Source organism: Saccostrea cucullata, unplaced genomic scaffold (assembly GCF_032062105.1).
Source record: "Saccostrea cucullata isolate Sc308-1 unplaced genomic scaffold, CSIRO_AGI_Scuc_v1 ctg1059, whole genome shotgun sequence".
Taxonomy (NCBI): Eukaryota; Metazoa; Mollusca; class Bivalvia; order Ostreida; family Ostreidae; genus Saccostrea; species Saccostrea cuccullata.
The window spans coordinates 421,357-443,731 of NW_026933409.1; the positions used below are offsets into that span (position 1 = coordinate 421,357).

The 22,375-nt window shown below is 31.8% G+C and overlaps 1 protein-coding gene across 1 annotated transcript; it reads right to left on the reverse strand.

Moving 5' to 3' along the window:
• Window positions 1-724: 724 nt before the first annotated feature.
• LOC134238288 (uncharacterized) lies at window positions 725-7,591 on the reverse strand. The gene is made up of 8 exons (XM_062720416.1): window positions 7,576-7,591; window positions 7,387-7,467; window positions 5,676-5,714; window positions 5,490-5,516; window positions 3,848-4,009; window positions 2,437-2,603; window positions 1,909-2,034; window positions 725-848 (listed from the first exon to the last, which is right to left on the reverse strand). The coding sequence occupies exons 1-8, from the start codon at window positions 7,589-7,591 to the stop codon at window positions 744-746; spliced, it is 723 nt and encodes a 240-aa protein (XP_062576400.1). The 3' UTR covers window positions 725-743.
• Window positions 7,592-22,375: the final 14,784 nt, after the last annotated feature.

The window sequence follows — 22,375 nt, forward strand, 5'->3', positions numbered from 1 at the left end:
ATACATAAGACAATACATACTAGGAGCAGAGCAAAAACGGACCTCAAAAACATCAGAGGTAGGATCTGGTGCCATGGAGGAGTGAGTATCCCCTGCCGACCGGTCACACCCGCCGTGTGCTCCTTGTCATGATCGGGAAATACGGGAAAATCCGTCGTCAATCCAGTGTATAAATAATGGAATAGTAATTTGTATGAAAAACGTCAGTCAGCAATTGATTTAGTGATAGATTGCATTTGCTGACAAGGCTTTATATGTATCGACCATAGAACTGACGAAATGATGACTTTTTAACGAGATTGCTGAAATTAATTGTTTCATCAACCTGTTTGTCAATAATTTACCACATTTTAGATATTGTTCATACGTAGAGCATGTTCCTGTGTATCAATCAACTGAGAGATTTAAACTCCGTATGCAGGTGATGAAGGTATATTGCTGCATAAGTAAGGGAAGTTGACGATAGAAATGCTAAAGTCATCACGTTACACTGCGTCTTTTCCAAGTTTTGGATTTCCCTGTTTTGTATTGTTTTATGGATTTTTGCCTTGAAAACTGTTCGTTGTCTCCATATGTTTTATTTCAATAATAAACTTTAATGATTATTCTTCTATCAATATGTTTGACACATACATATTTCTATACACTGCAGTATGTTGTCGTTCTGTCTGATAACTTCTGTTGATTCATGAAGAAAAACATAATACTTAGCCTGAGATTTTTTTTAAAATTTATTTTTTATCTCACCATTGTACAATATAATAACTGTCGGCATTTTCTCTGGTTTTTCCTACTTCAGATCTCAACTCGAATATCTGCGGTCCGTGGCCACAAATTTGAGCAGCCATCTAAAAACAAAACAAAAAATGCCTGGTTAGGATCAGATTGTGATGTATCGATAACAAACGACATTAAATTAGACATAAACCTTTATTAATGATAGTTAAACTTAATGAATAGGCATGACTGATATGGTGTTGGAAGAGACCCTAGACCCGTTCTGTTGGAGTTGTATAAGGAATTTTGGCGAGCACTCGCGAACGTTTGTTCTGTTGAATAGTCCTCTGGAACGACTTTAAAGTTTATGCACAAAGTACATGTAGGCAATATCGTTTTTTGTTAAACCTTTTAAAATGTTTCCAAGACCAAAAAATCTAGTTTTTTAATGTTTTACCGAGCGGTCCAAAATATTCAAAATTGGATCGCTTGATGAGGTGTTGGACCCTTATTATGGACGAGATCAGATATACCTGTGCATCATGTATCTATTCTGCATTAATTTTGCTGATGCTCGACAGTTACCGAGATGACCAAGATTAAGATGCATTACTGGATTTACATAATTTTCCCTCATCTTAATTGCAAACATATACAGATACCTTAAGATTATGATAAAAAAAAATAAGAAAAAAATGGCTGGTTGTTCTGGAAGAATGCAGTTTTTCTAGCTGGAACGACACTGCCATAATAAATAAACTATAGTTTACCATTGTTAACTATTGTATAAAAGTAACAACTTTGAAACTTTTATTTACTAATTTGAAAACTTTACAATTTTGATTTATTTATAGTGAAAACTTTGGATCATTGATTAGCTATTGTAAAAACTTTGACACTTTGATTAACTATATAGTAAACTATTGTTAACTTTTGTGTTTGTTTTTAGGATGTTGCCATCGACATGACAGCCTTAAAAAAACTTTTCATTTTTGGGTCCGACAAAAAATCATGTTGCCCTAAAACCCCGTCAATGGGAAGCACAAAAATATCAAACAAAAATTGTTAAAATGTATTTAAAAAATTCAATTATAGTTATTTATGTTTAATGTAATGTGTTTGACTTGTCTCAGAAATCAGTTTATAAAGAAAAACCTTTTTTGAAATTTTGGAAATAAAAAAAATACTCACCTGGAATCCCTCCGCCGTGCATTTGATAAACACCCCTGATAGGGCGGTGCCGTCTGTTGCGTATTGTCCGAAAAGGAAAGTAGAAATAGGTGTGAATTTAGGGATTCTATTGCAGTTCTGCATCACCTACGAGCGTAAAATCAATGGTGCAGAATTAAATAGATATAGAACTTTTTAGAATTAAAACAACAAGAAGGGAACATCCCGTTGCAAAAGACATCGATAAATCAAGGCAGCATTTGCATCTATAGCTATGCAATTTAAGTCACTTCCAGCATACAAACCTACGGACAAACTTACCATCCCATCCCCACATACAAGCGTATCACTATATTCCCTCCAACTCCGTTGTGGTAATTATCTTAGGACAAATCTTTTAACTGAATTCTCTTGTCATAGACTTTTAAATTGTATGACTTTTTTCTCACCCCTTTTAACATTTATATTTTTTATTTCAAAGATTATCATTTATCAGGATTGACTAGAAAACTATGTGATAAGGTGATATTTATTAGGGAGCTGCTTTACGTTTTGTCCTTGTGTCCACATTTTAGGCGGTTCGGCTCCACACGTGGCCAGTAACAATGCTTCTGATTGGCTGTTTGTTAGGTCGGTACACCTCCCTGCATCAGAACTCACCAAAGGTTTTCCGATGGCCAGCGAACGAACAAACAGTAAATGATCACAAGAATTGGCTGAAATATTTACAGATAATTGTAACGTTTCCTTAATTTTAAATCTGCATTATATAAATATACAGTGTAAAACTAGCCATACATCCAGGGAGAAAGATGAGGATACTACATGTATAGATCGAGTTTTAATTTTCACAGAATCATTTAGATAGATAAAATAAAAGCAATTACATGTAGCTTACAAATTTTTACGATCAAATATATTTTTAGAACATAAAATGACATGTATATTACTGGCGAATACTTCACTATCAAACTTGTATTTATGTTCAAAAAAACTTATAAAATATTTGTTTTTCATATGCAAATACTAAGTGTACCTCATTCACACAAGTAACTTTTAATTGCACTCTGATATAAGGATAATATTCAAAAATGTTGCAAAACAACGTTGACTATTTCTCTCAAACGATATAGGAATGTTTTACTCGTTGCCTAGTAATGCTTTGGCATCCCTACAATTAAGGTTCATCTCATCTCCGGTTGCCTAAATTTTACGATACCATTTTGCGAAGTCGGTTTACAAATATGAATACAAAAATAGGTTTACAAAAAGGGGACGCAATTTGTACCCATGGGAATTCCAAACGATTGTTGGAAGACCTGGTTTCCAAAAACCACATATTTGTCAATCAGAAATTCAAACACCTTTTTAAATATCAACATCAGAGTACTTGTGTGTAATTTAATAGGTAATAAGATTTTTTTTACTAATGAAAATAAGTTTTCTTTAACTCTCACTTGAATCAATAAGCAAGAGAATGCAATTAAAAAACAATGTGATGAAACAACTGTATAAAAAGTCTCGTTTAAATTCATGATGCAATTTTTATTGTCGATACAAAGACATTGTCAGCAAAAGCTTCCTATTATTGAGTCAATTGCTGGCTGACGTTTTTATACTCATTGTTAGGTCATTATTTACACATAAAATTGTTCATGGAGTTTTCTGTTTTTTCCCAATGATGACAAGGAGCATGGGATGTTCACGTCACTTCTCCATGACATTTGATCCTACCTCTGATGTTTTTAATAGGACGGTGTTTGATCTACACCAGATTTGTTTTGTTTTAATAGATTTTGAGCTTGTTATACTGTTCTATATCTCTATAATACAAATGTGTTGATATATCAATTAAAAAGCTGGCTAATTTACAAAAATGCTTTAAAAATGTTGGCGTAACGTTTAAAATATCCTCAATGTACCATATAGACAACATGCATGTGGCATTGTGGGTACTCACAAATATTTAACATAATTGGCCGAGATGTGGTAGATGGTGCCACTGTAGTTGTAGTTGGTTTAATGGTGGTTGTGGTGGTAGGGGTGGTAACTTTATGGGTGGGGTGTGTGGTGTGCGCGGTTGTGGGATGAGTCGATACTGCATGTGGTAACCTTAACAAAACTGCACACCAAAACAAGTAAAATGTTAAAAAGCAAATGATAATAATAAAAAAAACAAACAAATAAAACGACACATTACTCTCAGAAAGGCTTGTTTTTGGATTGTTATTTGTAGAAGAAAAGAAACATATAAAATTCTAAATTATAAACACTTGAAAAGTTGTTTCGATAATGGATCTGTCTCTTTTATTCAAGAAGTTCCATATTTAAAAAAAAAAAAAGAACCAATTCTAAAAACGTTAATCAAACTAAGTTTTAATGTAAGATAATTTTGGAGGGATTTGTATTGACCGGGTGCATTCTTTTTTTTTGCCATTTTTTAAATCAATGATTCAAATAAAATGTTGGGAATATATATTTCTAATTCTCAATAAATAAATCTAATATTTATATGTTCATTTATCAAATAATGCTTATTTTAATTAATGTATTTGAATATACAATGATTAAACCTATAAGAATGGAACACTGAAGCAAGAAAACTATTTCCCTCCTTTTTGTTTAATTTGGAGTATGTTTAGCATAGTTTTTCCCCTGATTGAAAATATGTAGAATTACATAATGTTAATATCTGTAGGCAAATGAAAATATGCAAAATATGTTAAATTGAACTATGGTAGTTTTCCTATATGGAACTTACTTTCTATGTGCCAGAGCAACTGTGACAAACAGATAATGTTCATGTGTTCAGTCATTTCCCGTTCGATCTTTTCAACTGAAAGGAATCCCAAAATACAACGATATTCACTGAGTTCAAAATAAACGTTATAGACAGTAAAAGATACAATATAACCAAATAAGTCGTCGTCATCGAAGAAGGACTTTACCCTAGATACATGTGTACCGTTTGAACAATTACGTAGTTAAATGCAACAAAATCTGTTGTCTTGATTATGCCTCTCTTTCAACAATTAGATATGGAAACAACGAAATGTTTTATCGTACATACAGTGTAAGTACGAAAAGTTGACGATAGGAAAGATTTGCTGATAGGATAAAGCCTTTTTCTTGTTAAACATCCAAACACGAAAGAGATGTTTTGCTTCCAGGTTATATTATTTCAATGGATATTTAAGCTGAATGAATGTTGGCTGTCTCCATAATTCATCTGATTTTTCCCTTATTTCCCGATCATGACAAGGAGCACACGACGGGTGTGACCGGTCAGCAGGGGATGCTCACTTCTCCATGGCACCTGACCCTATATTTGATGAGCATTGTTCTGCTCTAATTTTGTATTGTAAATTTGGCTTTTGTTGAATACTGTTCGAATTCGTTATCTCATGTAAGTCATCCACCCATTTAAGAATGTCTATCTTTAACTATCGGATTATATTTCATCTAACCAGTTAAGTATTCTTACGATAAAGTCCTTTGTAATAGGATTGTATTTTATCCAACCATCCACCAATTTTAGATTATTTAGTATAATGTCCTTTACCATTTGATTACCTTTAACCCATCCATTTAAAAATACCTACTTTCATCCTCTATGTGATGATGGTGTTCTACAAAAAGATGATGAGACACGTACTAAACTTCAATCAGAGAAAAAAGGTATTCCAGTTCATTGAATAAATTTGGATATGACCGCCGAAATATTGCCGGCTCGGCGTAAAAATAAACAATAATCTGTTCATTGCATGGGAAAGCGAAGTGAGACTTACCATGATGCGGTGCCCTTAGTTCTCGATCTATATTAGTCTCTAAAATTAAAAAAATCAGTTAAAGGTAGATTCATTTGTTATTCATATCGGCAAAGATTGTCATCATTTTGGTATTTTTTAAAGTACCTGCATCTAAAATTTACATTTATCTAAATTCTTGCTTTTTTCATAAAATTGGCTAATTTCTTCCTAAAATTTATTCCCCTCTCAGAAAACAAGGATATTTGTTTCGAAGACAGATAATTCTGATAAGAAATATTCATCATATTTCCCCAATATGAATCAAAATAAAATATCTTAGAACAATGCTCTTAAAAAGACAGGGGGTCAAATTAACAGAAAGATATAACTAATTTTTTTTATCTTAAGCTGTCAACTATCATTCGCAAAGAAAAAATTCATACGTTTAAGTTTTAAATTTTATAAATTTTGTATATCTTTATATGGAGGTCTTCTCCTAAAAGAATTCAATATTGTCTGAAAATGTTCATAACCACCCAGTCATCTTTAAACAATTCTTTACTGGATTTTTAAAAGATTTTGGCTTTCTACTTGAAAGTTTTTTCCGGCAAATTCCATGATCGACATAATAACCTCGTCAGACACTCATGAAACCAAATTATTAGGCCATAATTTTCACACTGAATCGTCTACATTTTTTTCGTTTGCCCAGACATGATAGAGCACACACAAGGCGGGTTTATCCGGTCGACAGGCGATGCCTGTATTCCACTTCTCATATTTTCCTAGCTGCAGATCTCAGTGTAGCTCTACAACCGTTCTGTCAATATAGCTACAGATCAGCAGCTTATATTTTTCGAGTCTTGTGTTTGATCTGCACGGTCAACCAATACTTTTTATTGTGTTTAACGAACATTTGAGCTGAAAATTTGTTCGATATGTCTTCAAATTTTTGTTTTGTTTTGATAGTTAACAACCCTTTCGAGAATTCTTCACTCATGTGGAGACGCCAGCACGTGCCGGTGGAGAGCTGTTAATTTTGTCCTGTACTCGACATTTAGGGCCATTGAGCAGGGAGGGATCTTTTTCGTGCAAGCACCTTCTGCGACACGAAGCATTGGTTTACTGTTCTCGTCCGAAGGATGTGTTCTAGAAATTGCTTATTTCTTAACCTCTTTTGGTAAAAAAATATGTGAGTTTGTGTTCTAGAAATTGTTTATTTATTTACCTCTTTTTATAAAAGAAAAAAGAATTTATGTGAGTTTGTGTCCTAGAAATTGTTTATTTCTCAAACTCTTTTGTCAAAAAAAAAAGAATTTGTAGGAGTTTGTGTTCTAGAAATTGTTTATTTACCTCTGTTGGCGAGAAAAGAATTTATGTGAGTTTGTGTTCTAGAAATAAATTTCTTTGCCTCTTTTGGTAAAAAAAGAAGAATTTGTGTGAGGTTTGTGTTCTAGAAGTTGTTTATTTCATTACCTCTTTTTGTATAAAGAAGCATTTGTGTGAAATTGTGTTCTAAAAATTGTGTATTTCATTACCTCTATTTGTATAAAGAAGAATTTGTGTGAGTTTGTGTTCTAGAAATTGTTGATTTCTTTACCTCTTTTGGTTTGTGTGGGTTTGTGTTCTAGAAAATGTTGATTTCTTTACTTCTTTTGGTTCATGTGGGTTTTTGTTCTAGAAATTGTTGATTTCTTTACATCTTTTGGTTCATGTGGGTTTGTGTTCTAGAAATTGTTAATTTCTTTACCTCTTTTCCCAATAACAGGCTGTGGTTGATGGTGATGTCTAAAGTCATAAAGCAGCATGTCTGTGTAGATTTGCTTGACAACTAAAATAATAAAAGTTCGATGTCAACAATTCATCATGAAGGCCTTTAATACAAGTTGTGCATGTACAAACATACATATCCATTTAACATTACAAAATACATTATTACAGAGGCGCTGAGACATCATTTATAAGTTCATGGTTTTAAAAATGAATATATCTCAATTATTTCTCATTTTACTATACAATTATATAATTATATTGAACACAGCAATTTTTCCTATCTTCTCAAAATCTTTTTGAAGAATAATACAAGCGGTTTTTGATGCAACACATTTGATTTCCTATGAATTTCGTTTCACAGGTAGACGTCTCGTGCTTCATTATCTTGCGATTTATTTATTTTCAGAAAAATTGAGTAAGGAATAAACTCTTTTAACACTAAATCAAAACATTTTTTTATAAAAACTATATTTACGAACATTATCTCCATTTAAAAACATACCAGACACATTTCATAAATACTCTCCTTCTTTTAAGGGATGCTTTTGTTTTTCAAAATTCATTAATATAAAATATCAATACTTACTATATAAACTGCTTGGTTCATTTGATGACACAAACTCACTCAACTTGTGGTAAATTTCTTTCAGGGGAAAATGAAAATAAATTTTAATATTATTATTATAAATGACAAAGCAAATCCAATGTACATGTTCTCTTTTTTGTAAAAAATGAATTCAAATTTTGTAGAAATTTTTTTTTTCCGAAACGTATTTTTATTATATTTTTTTAAACATAAGAAAATTAGTGTTCTTATCTTACATAGAAAGAAATGAAAAAGAAACAAAAATGCAAGAAAATCATTATCCATCCAAATGCATGAAGGTTATCAAAATTTGTATAATACTTCGTAAGGTTATAGATGAACAGAAAGAGCATATGTATGGCACGCCAAATTCACAAAAATGAGATAAACCTAGTTTCACATTTGATAAACTAGGTTTATCGACTGTAAACTATAGTTTACAAACCGTAAACTATAGTTAACGATTCGTTAAGTATAGTTAACGATTCGTTAAGTATAGTTTTCATCTCTAAAACTATATTTAACGGTTGTTAACTATAGTTTACGAATGTTAATTTAAGTTTATCTGTCTGTAATAAAGCGTTAACAATAGATTTTGTTGATAAACATAGATTCACGTTTGTAAACTATAGTTTACAATCAAAAAACTATAGTTCAGAGTTGTTAATCATAGTTTCACAAATTGTGAAATCTATATTTATCAGATCGTTAACTATAGTTAACGGTTTGTAAATTATAGTTTACAAATCGTGAAACTGTATTTATCAGATAATCTATGTTTTGCAATCGCAAATGATTGTTTTCGGTGTTAAGTATAGTTTAAGGTTGTGAAACATAGATTATCGCGTTAACTATAGTTTACAGATGTGAAATATAGATTAACGTTGTTAACTATAGTTTACGGTTTGTAAACTATAGTTTACTCTCTCTCTCTCTCTCTCTATCGATTGTGAAACTATGATTATCTCATTTTTGTGAATTTGGCGTGCCATACATATGAATGTGTTTTCAAAAGATTAGAGAGTAGCATAACATTGCTGGTCATTTGAAATCTTTTTAGCTCTTGCTCATTTCTCATAGCATATAAATCGTAATTAATAAATGTAAAATTAAACAGATTTCACAATTAATTGCATGTCGCACAGGGTTCAAAATCTTCAGAATTTTATAAAAAGTACTTATCTTCATTCTAATATTATAGATCAAAAACTTTTCTGCAGGTGTTAATTCTTTGCTTATTCATAGTATAAAAGCGATAATAGAATGGATTAAATAGTACAATTCTAGAACACAAATTTTGATAAATGGATACATTTTTCACTTAAAAAGAACTGGTTGGTTGTTTCTTATATCAAATAATGTTCTAAATAGTTTCGAAAATGTGTGTAAAAACCCTGTATATAAGTATGCAAAATAAATGATTATTATGTTTTACATCGCACATTCTCTTGAACAATTTCATGAATTTAGCGCAGATGTTTATGTAATATAAGTAGAAATTTTTTATCAAAATCTCTCTTTAAAACGTTTTGAATTTTCACTAGTACCATAAGTCAGCACAGTACATAGACTCACCACGTCTTTTATGAGGGTCGTCACACGATTCCGCCGACGCGAAACCTGTAATAATTATTCTTAGAAAATGAAGCCATAAAAACACTGGTGTATAACGTTATAATACTATGTGCAATTTATTTTTAACCTTGAGGTACTATACATTAATTTTATGTGTACATTGTAATTGCAGAAGCATGAACATGATACACTGTCCTTGGTTATGGATCTTGAGGGTTTTTTTCCCTGATCATTCCTCTTTTCATTATATTTGAGAAAAATATTGTCTATCAAGTCTTTTGATAACATTGAAGGATTATTTAGGCTGACGTGATATAAAGTAATAATAACTTATCTCTCTCTCTCTCTCTCTTAAAAGAATATTACATTCAAGTGTAAGGTTATTCAACAAGTAATATTTAAATTTAAGAATGACACGTGTTGTACAGTAATTCCAAGGTCATTTAAAGAATAGACATCTACATTATTGGATAAAAGACGTTCTTAAAGGAAAAACTGCCCACACAGTTGTATATTTATCGGTCACAAGGTTTTTATAACCTTTTAATGAATATGACTCCGCTAAGCCATGATAGCGCATGATATATGTACCATATTGTCTAAAGCAAGCACTCGGCATGCAATTTTCAAAATCAAAAAAAGTTGACAAAAATACACATAATTAACGATTTTGTTGCACCCCTAGAAAAACAAAGATGGTATTCGCTATATTAAAATAAAATTAAAAAAAAAATCTCTGCGTCAAAACATTTTTTGGAATAAATTTATATTTCCAATAAATTTCGAATCAATTGCTACAATATTTGACTAAATGAGATACAAATTTGAAAAGAATTTCCATCGTTTCTTAAGAGTAACAGACACTCTTAATTAAAAGATGCATTTCATCAACTATATCCTTCTTTGAAAGATCATATGAGGAGGGAAGTCTTATGGTTGGTAAAAAGAGCAGGAAATCGCATATACGTTACCATTATTTAGAGAAAGAGAAAAAACAAGAAATATTAGGAGTGTCCTCATGTTGACGTCCGATCCTCCTGCTAAAGGCCGAAAACTCTCGACCATAGAATATCGAAAACCCAAGGTCAGAGATAATACAGAAATCTGGAGGTCAGATAAACCTTTAAAGTACTAAAGGACCAGTTGTTAGTTGTAATTTTCTGTCACATTCGTGAATCCTTTGATATAAAAAACAACAACAAAAGAAAACTAACTTATTTGTTTGATGGATACTGATTTCAATTTACTTATTTAATACCGATAATTCTTTTCAATATATAAATATGATATCATATACCAATACTGCGGAAAACAATCAAAACAAAACCATGTCTGCTAAAAAGCTTTCCAAAAAAAAAAAAAAAAATAAAAATAAATAAATAAATTTATTATTCCTGCGCATGCTTTTCACGTTGTTAAGGTATTCAATGTATAATGAAGGAATTTTTAACGATTTCAAATAGTTTTAAAGTAGTTAAAAACACATTGCTAGATAACGATAAAAAAAGAAATAGACCAAATTCACAAGAATGATAGCATGTAAGGAGACAGTCATTTTGCACGTTAAAAGTTTTCGAAAAGTGATATGCCCTTGATGAAAAGAAGAAAATTTTTGATTTCCCAAAATTTCTGCAGTAAATAGATTATTTTATTTCAAAGTTTTAGAAAGTGAGTTTATGCAAATTTTTCCCAAGAGATTTGTTTGTGAGTCAAATTAATTTTTAAAATATCTGATAAAAACATGCACTGCCCTTAGACTTCAATGTAAAATTCAAGGAGCAATTAACCAAAATTTTGTAAATTCCTTTGTCGAGCATTTGTATTTAATAACTTCTTCAAAATGCTACCATGATTAAATATATCGTATCATTCATTTACTAGGTACAGAATATGGTCGTTATACATTGAATACCTGCATACCTTGATTTTTGTTTGTTAAGCTTTGTCTACACAAGATAATTAACTTTTTTGTCAATTTTGTTTCTGTAATGAAATCGGTGAAAAGCTAATATTACATGTAAACTAGAGAACTGAGTAATCAATTCAAGTGTGATGGAATTTTTTTCAATTTATCGAAATTGATGAAGTTAAAATCTTTTGTTTTATCATGGAAACACATACATTATCCCTTATACGAGAGTTGTTCGAAAAGTTCGTGGACAACTGTCATATCTTTCTTATTTGACGTCATATGTTATCCAAATTTGGTAGAAATATTTTTACAATAAATCCAAATTAATCATTTGTATTAAATTTTTCCAAAATATTACGATTTATTCAAAACTTACCCAGATTTTAAAAATGCAAAAATCGGATCACGGAGCAGGTCAAAATTTAGTGATTTACAGACAATACGCTATACTGTATAATGTCTGTAGTCATAGTCATATTCTCTGCAAAATGGAGCAAGAACGAGAAACAACTTAAAAATTCAAATTTAGAATTGTTACATTGATTCGTGTACCAAATTATGATTTATATTTTGCTTTGTTGAAAAGAAATCATTTTGAGAAGATAGGTAGTCCTTATTGAAAGCGACAAAAAACGATGACGTTTTAGAACGTCATGGAGCAGCAGATAACGATGCAATTTTGTGTTTTACTCAGGAAAAACCCTGAATAAACTCTAAAAATGTTGGGGGAATCAAGAAAATATGTCACACGGAGTTGTGCATGTATGTACAAATAGTACAGGCAGTACTGGAGTGACAGAGACTCTGTATCGGATGAGGACAATTTGTGAAGCGCTACATGTACGGTTTAACTGTAAAAATTTAAACAAAAACTTTTGAAAGTGGAACGTCAAGGAAAGACATAAGCGCTTCAGTGTTGCGTATCCTGTGAAAGCAGAGTTAAGTAATAAAAGAAATTAAAACCACAACAAAGGAAATTATACAAGGAGAGCAATTCTTAAAAAAATATATGTCAGGTATTAGAAAAAGGATTTAATGAGTGGGCATTGGATTATACCGTGTGACATGTATGGGGATAGTATTTTTTAGAAATTCTTGACGCTATGTTTTGACGTTACTTTGCCGTTAAGTGTGCTTCGCGGGTACAAAACATGTTGATTTTAAAATGAAGTAAATTGATTTCTGTTAAATCGAATGGAATGAAATTTCACACATCAATAAAACATATATTTACATATTATATTATGCTTATTTTAAATTTCTAGTGAGTAATACCTGGTATAACGAAGATTGACATCGTCCAAGAACTTTTCGAACAACCCACGTACATGTATTTCACATATAAATATATCTCAATTGGTAAGTTGGTAACCCATATTAGTTTTGATTGAAATAATGCTAAACAAAAATAGCTTTCAAATGGCAAAATTTTCTTTCATGCATGAAATCATTTATTTGACAGCTTCCAAGAGATTCCGAAACGACCCTATATGACACAATACGAACTAACACTGATTTAGACGAGTATCGATTGGTTCAATTTGTCGTAGATGGCAGAGCTCCAGTGTCTTGGAAACACACACGAGGGCGCTGTCACTCTTAGACATATATTTGTTTGCTAAGGATGTATTCAGAGATTCAAAAGAAATAATGAAAGGTAAGAAGAATTGAACAATTTTTTATTGTTTTAATATTTTCTACATTTGATGAAGACGGAAAAAATTATAACAGTTTTGTAAAACAAAATGTTTCATTTTGGAAACTGTAAACAGAAAAGTTTTTGAATTTCAAAATGTTTCAAAACAATTTCCTTCTTTATATATAGACAGATCATAAATCAACAGATTAATAAAATTGTTGTGCCACATAACCTGGAGTTTATGTCAGGGTCCTTTTTAAACAATATGTTACTTGCAATACTGAAAATCATCGTAGTGCCAAAACAATATACATTTTAGCGAACTTTGGAGAAAGTCGTATGTTTAAAGCATGTTCACTGTTCATGAGAAAAGAGATTTTATGATATATTTATCTTGCAAGTTTACTTAATTTTACACGTTTGTGAACGTATTTGAATTGTATGCTTGAATTTATTTAATTAAATGTTTCTCTAACTTGATAGCGTAGTGGACATGACCCCTACGTGCTAATTAGTGAGTACGCTATAAGAATAATCTTTTTCTATCATATTCTCTATATAGTTGAGCTTTAGACCATATTTAAGATGACAAGTTTTTATTCCATTGGGTGTAAGTGTTAAATCTGCTTAGAAAAGGTGCTAATAGATCGTGCTTAACATGATATAAGTATATCAGTCCAACGTGGTCTTTTGAATATTATAAATTATACTTTATGGCTAATAAAGGAAAGACATGTACTAATATGAATTGATTTAAAAAGCATGAGTGTACGAAACGTGCAACATGTGATGCTCTTTATATATAAATTGAATTACCATTGGGTATTTAAGGTGAAGTAAACCCCATTAATCACAAAGTACAGTGTATATTGTTTTATCCAAGCAAACTAATATTTTTCAAGCATTAAGTTCTTTCATTTTAGTTTAATTTTTTTCCAAAGATTTATTTCACAAAAGCATAGTTTTCGTACACCTTTCGAAAAAATAATCCAATTGAAAACTCTCAACATGTTTTAAAATGCATAACATGTAGCTCCTGCAATTATTGCCAATAACTTCTCAAGTGAATGTCCCATTTGAGCGTTAGTTGAGTGGTTGAGTCAATTTCTTTTTTTACTCTAGGCTATCATTCAGCTGTATTTTGTTCCATGACCAGATAACTTTCTAGAGCAGTTTGTAACTTAAGCGATTCCAGGAGCCCCTTTCCGATCAATTAGGTGCGATCCATGCAGTCTCCCTGAACATTCTTTCCTATCGTTTGTAAACGAAGAACCGCATATCTGACACAAAATAGGACTATTGAGTGAATAAGTTATTGATTTGACAACATATCTTGTTAAAGAGATGAACCCTGTCAAAATCAGCATTTCTGGTATAGTGTTTTTATGCTGTGCTTTAATTTGTTCATAAATAATAAGGTTTGACAGTTTCTGGAATTGATCCTCACAAAATCAAAAACCTCTAGTTACTGTTTGATCTCAACGATGACACAAAAATGAAGACTGCTAATAACAAATATACATTCTTCTAGCAAATGAAAACATTTCACAAACAATGTTCCTTACTCTGAAAGAGGAGGTAAATGATAAGGAGACACCCCCCCCCCACCAAAAAAAACTTTAAAAAGAAATAAGCACACATTGATTTTTATAATATTGAAACATATGGAGATAACAAACAGTATTCCAGATCAAAAGACCATAAAATAATACAAAATAGGAGAAGAGCAAACACGGACCTCCAAACATCACAGGTGGGATCAGGTGCCATTGAGGAGTGAGCATCCCATGCCGACCGGTCACAACTGCCGTGTGCTCCTTGTCATGATTGGGAAATAACAGGATAATCCATGGTCAATTCAAGATATAAATAATGCACTAACAATTAGTACGAAAAACGTCAGTCGGCAATGTAACTCAATCATAAATTGTATTTGCTGACAAGGTCATTGTATCGACCATAGAACTTACGAAATGATGACTTTAAACAAGACTGTTGAAATTCTTGTTCCATCAACTTGTTTAAGAAATAAGGTTTTCGTGAATGTTGCAGAATAACCTCCGAGGTCGAGAAATGTTGTTTGAAAGATAAAAGCCGAGGCTTTTATATTTCAAACAACATTTCGAGACCGAGGAGGTTATCCTGCATCATTCACGACAACAAGGACTTTATTTCTATTCTACAAAGATCGATAAAATACTCTGATCGTTTCCTCTATAGAGAAACGAATTAGGTCACCATCTAGATTAAGCTGTTCCATTTAACACCAGAGGGAAAATTTGTTTGCTTACCTGTGTATCGAATGCAGACGATTTGAGCTTTCGTTGCATTAAAAGTAGCTTTTTTAAATTACGATTTTTTCGTAACATGTATTGATTAATTTTAATGAATATATTACAACAAAATCATGTTCCTGTTTTACTGCTTCAATGAGACTAAAATCACGTTGTTTGAGTGTGTAGGGAGGTCCGTGGAATAGCCCCGCTTAGCTATAAAAACCGACATTCCTCAGCAACTCTATGCAATTTACAGTGTTTATACTGCGAAAGACGACACATTGATGTGGTCTAAACAAGTATTTCATTCTACAGCCAAACATGCATTTGAATTGTTCAAGTTTGATACGTGTTTCTGATCTTATAATTTTTTGATGACGTTTGTGATTTATTGGAGAATAATGTCCGCGGCACTTCTTTGATCTCGGCAATAATCGTAGTAGAATTGCCAATAATTTACCTTGTTGTAGAAATTGTTCATAAGAAGAGCATGCTCTTGCGTATCGAATCAACTGAGATATTTAAACTCCGTATGCAGGTAATGAGATTATATTGCTGCATATAAGTAAGGGAAGTTGACGATAGAAAAGTTAAAAGTCATCACGTTTATCATAGAGCTTGGTTGTTAGAATACCATTAATGTCTTTTTCAAGTTAAATGTCTAAATATAAAACAGATGCGTTAGACTCTGTGGTGTCTTTTATCTCAAGCTCTTCAGAATATATCGTATCGACATATAAATGGAAATTTCCATTGTTAATTGACAGTACGTCGTCGATATATCTAAATACCGAGTTGAAGGCCCCAGCAAGTGCTTTTTTTTCACGCATAAGATTTTGCATAAATTCTGCTTAGTGTGAATACAAAAATAGGTCTGCTAATAACAGGGCGCAATATTGGTATCCATGGGAATTCCAGTAGATTGTTGGAAGACCTGGTCTCCATAAACAAAATAGATATTGTCAATCAGAAACTCAAGCGTCTTTTTGATGTCGACTTCAGAGTACTTAAGTGTACGATCAGAATGATTTTTAATAAAATAATTTTGAAAATGACCAATTACCAGGTAAGTAAATTTTCGAGTTCCATTTTTATTGAAGAAGCAGCTATCAATGATATAAAAAAAAGCCTGGACTTTAATTAATTTATCGTGAGGATTGGTTGTGTATAAAGTTGAACATTTTTCAAGCTGTTGATTTTGGTAAAATCTTGTGATTTCAAATTGTCCAAAAGTTCCTTTGATTTTTTAAGCATCCAAATCTGATTTACGCCACTTCTTGAGTATATTGTTGCACAGTACTCTTGAAGTTCCTCCTTCACTACTGTTAATATCTTAGTGAGGAGTAACGAAAGAGGCTTTGTTGAACATTTACAGAAACCCACTATGTATCTTTGTAAGGATTCTTATGAAATTTGGAATCCAATATATATCTGGTAGTTTAAATTGATTTTGGTTCTTTGGGGTATTAAACATATTCAAAACTGACATATGATTTTGAAGAATTTCTTCCTTAGGGAACGATGAGTATAAGTTGGATTACCACTTGTAGGATTAAAACTGAGTTCTTCTAAAATATAATTTATATAATGAGCCTTACAAACGAAGACAATGTTGTCAGCAGGGACCAGTACGTACTGATCATGTAATCTAACTCTTTTTTTATTTCTGGATTATTGAAAAGAGAAGGATAGATGGATTTCATATTGCCCTGTTTTCATTTTCTTTGTAAACATCTTCGGAATATCTCTCCAAATACTTATTTTCTATTTATTGTTTAATTTCTTTTAAATTTGCAATCATTCATGACATGAAATGTAAAGGTAAGAAACATTGATCACTCCAAAAAGTCAAATCAAAAGATACAATATATGAACAAGGAAAACGTTTCTGTGATAGAGGCTTGATCAGGTGCCACAGATGAGTAAACACTCCCTACCAATCGGTCGGTCTCACTTGCCTTGTGTTATTTTTTGGTAAAGTGTGGAAAAGGGAACATTTAAAGAAAACTTCTGTATGAAAATATTGCCCCATTTAAAAAGCAGATGAAGATAACGAACAGTTAATGATCTCACCAAGCAAAAAAGATATAAAAATCCGAGAATGGAACACAAATCGTACCTCCGCAAACTTTAAAGGTGGGATCAATCTCATTCAAAGTCAGTGTTTGTATATTCCATGGTCTTTATAATGACCTTGTTAGCAAATGTCATTGCATAGTATATTGACTGTCTTAAACCAAAGTGACTGACTTTTGTTTTGCTTTGTCAAGGGCATATTTCGTCTCCTTGCTGAATACTTTAGACTCATGGCGGTCGTGACTTGTCAATAGCGGATGTTTATTCCTCCTCAATACCCGATACCATTCCTATTTCATGGGATTCGTGATATAGCATGTTTACGTGTTTGCAATTTTTTTTATGCGCGATTTTTTTTAGTTCGTCATCGTTATATTTTTATTAGAAATTTATGATAACCCTTCCAAATTTCAGTAACAACCGATTTTTAGACTTTTTCTACATTTTCCCGACCATTTTTTATGAAAAAGTAAATAACCCTAAAGATTTAATGATATCAAATACAACGACTTTTTAAATCTTCACCACTTTTTTGTTAAAAATTATCCTGATTCTCTACACCAGTACTCCTTGTTTTTAAAGGATACTGGAGTTTCTCACTGAGAACATCTACCTTAAACTGTCTTCGGATACAAGGCTTTTTCATAGAAACTGTTGGAGTTGCAGTGGACAATATATGTGCTTCTTTATTATATGACCAGTTTTAATAGTCCTGTAAAACAGGTTTTTTTTCTCTAAAATGTTCTACTCTACAAGAGAAAACGAAAGCTGTACCTTTTAACTCGACATTATGTTTCGTCGACAAAACAATATAAACTAACAATAGCTAATTCCATTCAAATATCGACCCGCTGTATTCAGAAGGAACTTGGAATAAAAGACTCCACACAACCAGCACACCTGTTTCCTATTTAAATATTTTACTGGACAAACGATAAGGGTCATTAAACTGTTTGACAAACGAGCTGACTTTAGTTTTCGTTGCTCAATTTTCTTTATTCATATTTTTATTTTGGTATCAAATGCACAAGTGTTAACATCTTATTGCATATTCGAAACTCAGCATGCGCTGAATACAATTAATTTAAAATGGATTTAATATACTCACGCATGGGTCAATGTTATGGGGATTTCAAAAACTTCGTTCAAAGTCGGCATTTTGGAAAATCTATGCTTTTAATTTTGACCTCGTTAGCAAATATAACCTAATGCTCTGCCGTCTTTTGGCTAACATGTTCATACAATATTGTGAAGCCTTGATTTGAATTCTTAATTTGAGTACAGTATTCCGCCAACGTGATCAATACATAGTGCTCACGACGGCTGAGGCGGGTTGACAAGGGGACTGTGCTTACATCATAGACATAGTAATCCAAGTTTGATCTTAAGAAGATGCCAAGTTTCTCATTGATACAGTACTATGACAAAGATAACGAATAGGGATGGGTCTAAAAAAATTCCATAAAGAGTACAACTTTGTGAACAAAGGTTTCCATATTTCATTTTAACTACCACATGCACCAAATATTTATCTCCGCTTGTGGACAGTCTGTCTCCAAGGTTACTTCTTGTTACATACTTTATCAATCATGAGTAGTATATATGAGCTGGATTACTGTTGGTTGTCTCCTTATTTCATTTTTTATCAGCGGACATTTTCCCCCGCTGGTGGACAGTCTGTCTCTAAGGATACTTATCATTCAGTACTTGTTCATCCGTGAACAGTAAATTCAGCTTGGTTGTCTCCATATATCAGTATGAAACAAGGACCTCGGACTTAAAAGAGATTAGATCAGTTGCCTAGGGGTAGTAAGCATCCCCTTCGATCAGAAAGGAAATTCTTTTTCACTTTTGAGTTATTACAGTCAGAAACTATATGATTTTTTAAAAACAGTTTTTCAATCGTTTAATACGATATTTCAATATTACACCTTAGTTTTAATCCATCCTTAAAAAAGTGTCAATTTTTATTTCATATTGGACACATAATTGCTTGACATGTTCTTCGAAAGAATTTAAATAAATTTTGAAAAATCCGTTGTCACTTGAATGATCAGGGGCTCTTGAATTTTTGCCATATAATAAAAGTGAATTTAGGTACTGATTGTTTACTATGTATACCTCAAAAGTAATGATGATTCCCGTAGGGCTATAGCTGTCGGAATGAAACATATTGAGATAAAAAACAGTATTCAAGATCAAAAGTCCATCAAACAGAACAAAATAGGTGCAGAGCAAACACGGACCTCTATGGGGGAGTGATCATCTCCTGTTGACCGATTACACCCGCCGTGTGCCCATTGTCATGATTGGGAAATAGCGAAAAAAAATCTGTCATCAATACAGTGCATAAATAATGGACTAACAATGAGTATGAAAAATGTCAGTCAGCAATATAACTAAATGATAAATTGTATTTGCTGACAAGGTCATTGTTTCGACTTTAAACGAGACTGCTGAAATTCTTGTTTCATCAACTTGTTTGTCAATAATTTTCCTCGTTTTAGAAATTGGTCGTACGTAGAGCATGCTCTTGTGTATCGAATTAATTGAGACATATAAACTCCATATGCAGGTGATGAAGGTAATTGCTGCATAGGTAAGGGAAGTTGACGATAGAAAAGTTAAAGTCATCACATTTATCATAGAGCTTGGTTGTTAGATTGCCATTAATGTCTTTTTCAAGTAAAATATCCAAATATGAAACAGATGTGTCAGACTCTGTGGGATCTTTTATCTCAAGTTCACTAGGATATATAGTATCGACATAATGAAAAGAAATGGAAATTACCATTCTTGATTGACAACACGTCGTCGATGTATCTAAATGTCGAGTTGAAGGCCACAGCAAGTGTTTCCTCTCATCACGCATAACATTTTGTACAAGAACACGAACACTCGAGGATTACCTGTCATTGTTTCAAATGTGAGGCAGAGATATGTTCTTGACAATTTTTGTTAATGAATATAAGTACTCTATTCATAAATAAACTCAAAAAGGTGGCAATGTATACAAATCATTACACTTATCGAGGACTGATTATGAATCACGAGAGGCAAGGGTACGGCGTGTGAGTTTGATACCATCACTCAAATCCTAATTTTTAAAGTGTTTTGACTTAATCAAAATACACACATGGAATTCTGAACTCACTTTTACTCATTCATTACAAATTTTGTTATCCTTTCCTTACCATACGTATAAAATAAATTTTGAGAATTCCCATAATATAGGCTAACTTATCGCGGCTGTGTTTTTGTGATTCTTCTAATATACATTAACTAATTTAACTAGCAAATATAGCAATTTAGAATTAAGATCATAATTACATGTATAATGTTTTTTAATCAAAACTTCTTTCTTGAAAATGTGAAATAATGTTTTGTTCGTGTTCATTACTTTGGATATATCTTATTAGCATTATTTACATCAACTCCTAGATGAAAGCTTTTCCGTTGAACTCAGAAATCCCAGACATTAGCAAATCTATCCTAATTTAAAGTGCGAAAGAACAGATGTTTCGTTGCAGTTGTTATCAACAGAAAATCGTAACAGAAGATCCCGTGAGAGGACTCGATTACTAGATGTATACTTACAGTGTTGAGGTGATATCATAAATAGCAGCGAGTATGTTGCTGTCGAGAGTGGATAGAATAAATAGGATGGGATGACCTAAACACTTAGTCAAAGTAGATGGATTCAGTATTTAAGGATGACGTCTACTTAGGTTTCAGAAATCAGAAAGATAATTTTATAAAGTATAAATCAAAAATTGTTCTAAATGGATAAAATAACCAAGTTTTATCTCAATACTAATTTAATAATTTAATATTTTATTACTAGTATTCGAAGAAAATATATAGAAACAAAAGTCAATGAATGGTAATGCAGAGGAAGTTCGGACTAAATTTTTAATTTTTCATTTATGTCAAAATTTTTATTTCTTGCAATATTAATCACAAAGTAAAAATTACATGTATTTCAAGACATCATTTTGCAAATATTACATGTGTAAAAGCTCATAAACTATTTCAAATAATTGAATGCTTTGAAATAAAGAAATTCAAAAATATGTACAAAAACCATTCCAGACAACATATCTCAATAATTTGATCATTGACCTCATATAATATTAAAACCATGAGAATTAGGGTAACAAAAGTAGCCTGAGGCTATAAATAATTTAGTTCTTATCAATCAGATTTTTGCTATATTCGAATAAAAATGCCCAAAAAGTATAAATATGATAGAGGAAATTCGGACTGTAATAATTATCACGTTTATGGCCCAAACGCTAATTATTTCTTTATATGGAGCAACGCTGTTCCATTGCTATAATATTTCATTATTTAAACAGTATTGTTGCTTGTAATATTTTGTGAGTGATGAAAAAATTGGTTATAGTGTGAAAAATTAAGGTATTTCCCGAGAAATTCTCAGGGGCCACTAGCATGAAAAGTAGGTCATTGACCTAGTTATTTGAAATTAAAATATAACACAAGAATCATAGGTATATAATGTGCAGTAAGTGGTTTTTCGTTCTTATCAGTGGAATTTTTAGTCATATGAGTAAAGGTATACCTTAATTAAGAGCTATCAATATCGAGTCAGATTGTTAAAAGGCAAACAATTTAATACAGATCCTTCCGTTATTTTATGAATACAAATTGATCACAAAATCAAAAAGACCACAAGTACATCTTATTAATCTTGATGACAAGACTTGTTACAGTATAGTATATGTAAAGCTCATGAGTTCACTTTGGAAGACTGCTTGTATTCGGTCCACAGATATGAAAACCTAATATCTACCTTATGTACAATTTGAAAACAAAAAAAGTCTCTATAATCACTTTCCAATTTAAACTGTAACATTGCAACATTTTAAAAAAGTTTAAAAA

Bases quoted from the DNA above. Each gene is read 5' to 3' on its own strand.
- LOC134238288 (XM_062720416.1), bottom strand. The intron at 2,604-3,847 runs GTGAGTACCCAC...TAAATATTTCAG, and splicing joins GCCAATTATGTTAAATATTT to CCAATTCTTGTGATCATTTA. The intron at 849-1,908 runs GTGAGTATTTTT...TTTTGTTTTTAG, and splicing joins GCACGGCGGAGGGATTCCAG to ATGGCTGCTCAAATTTGTGG.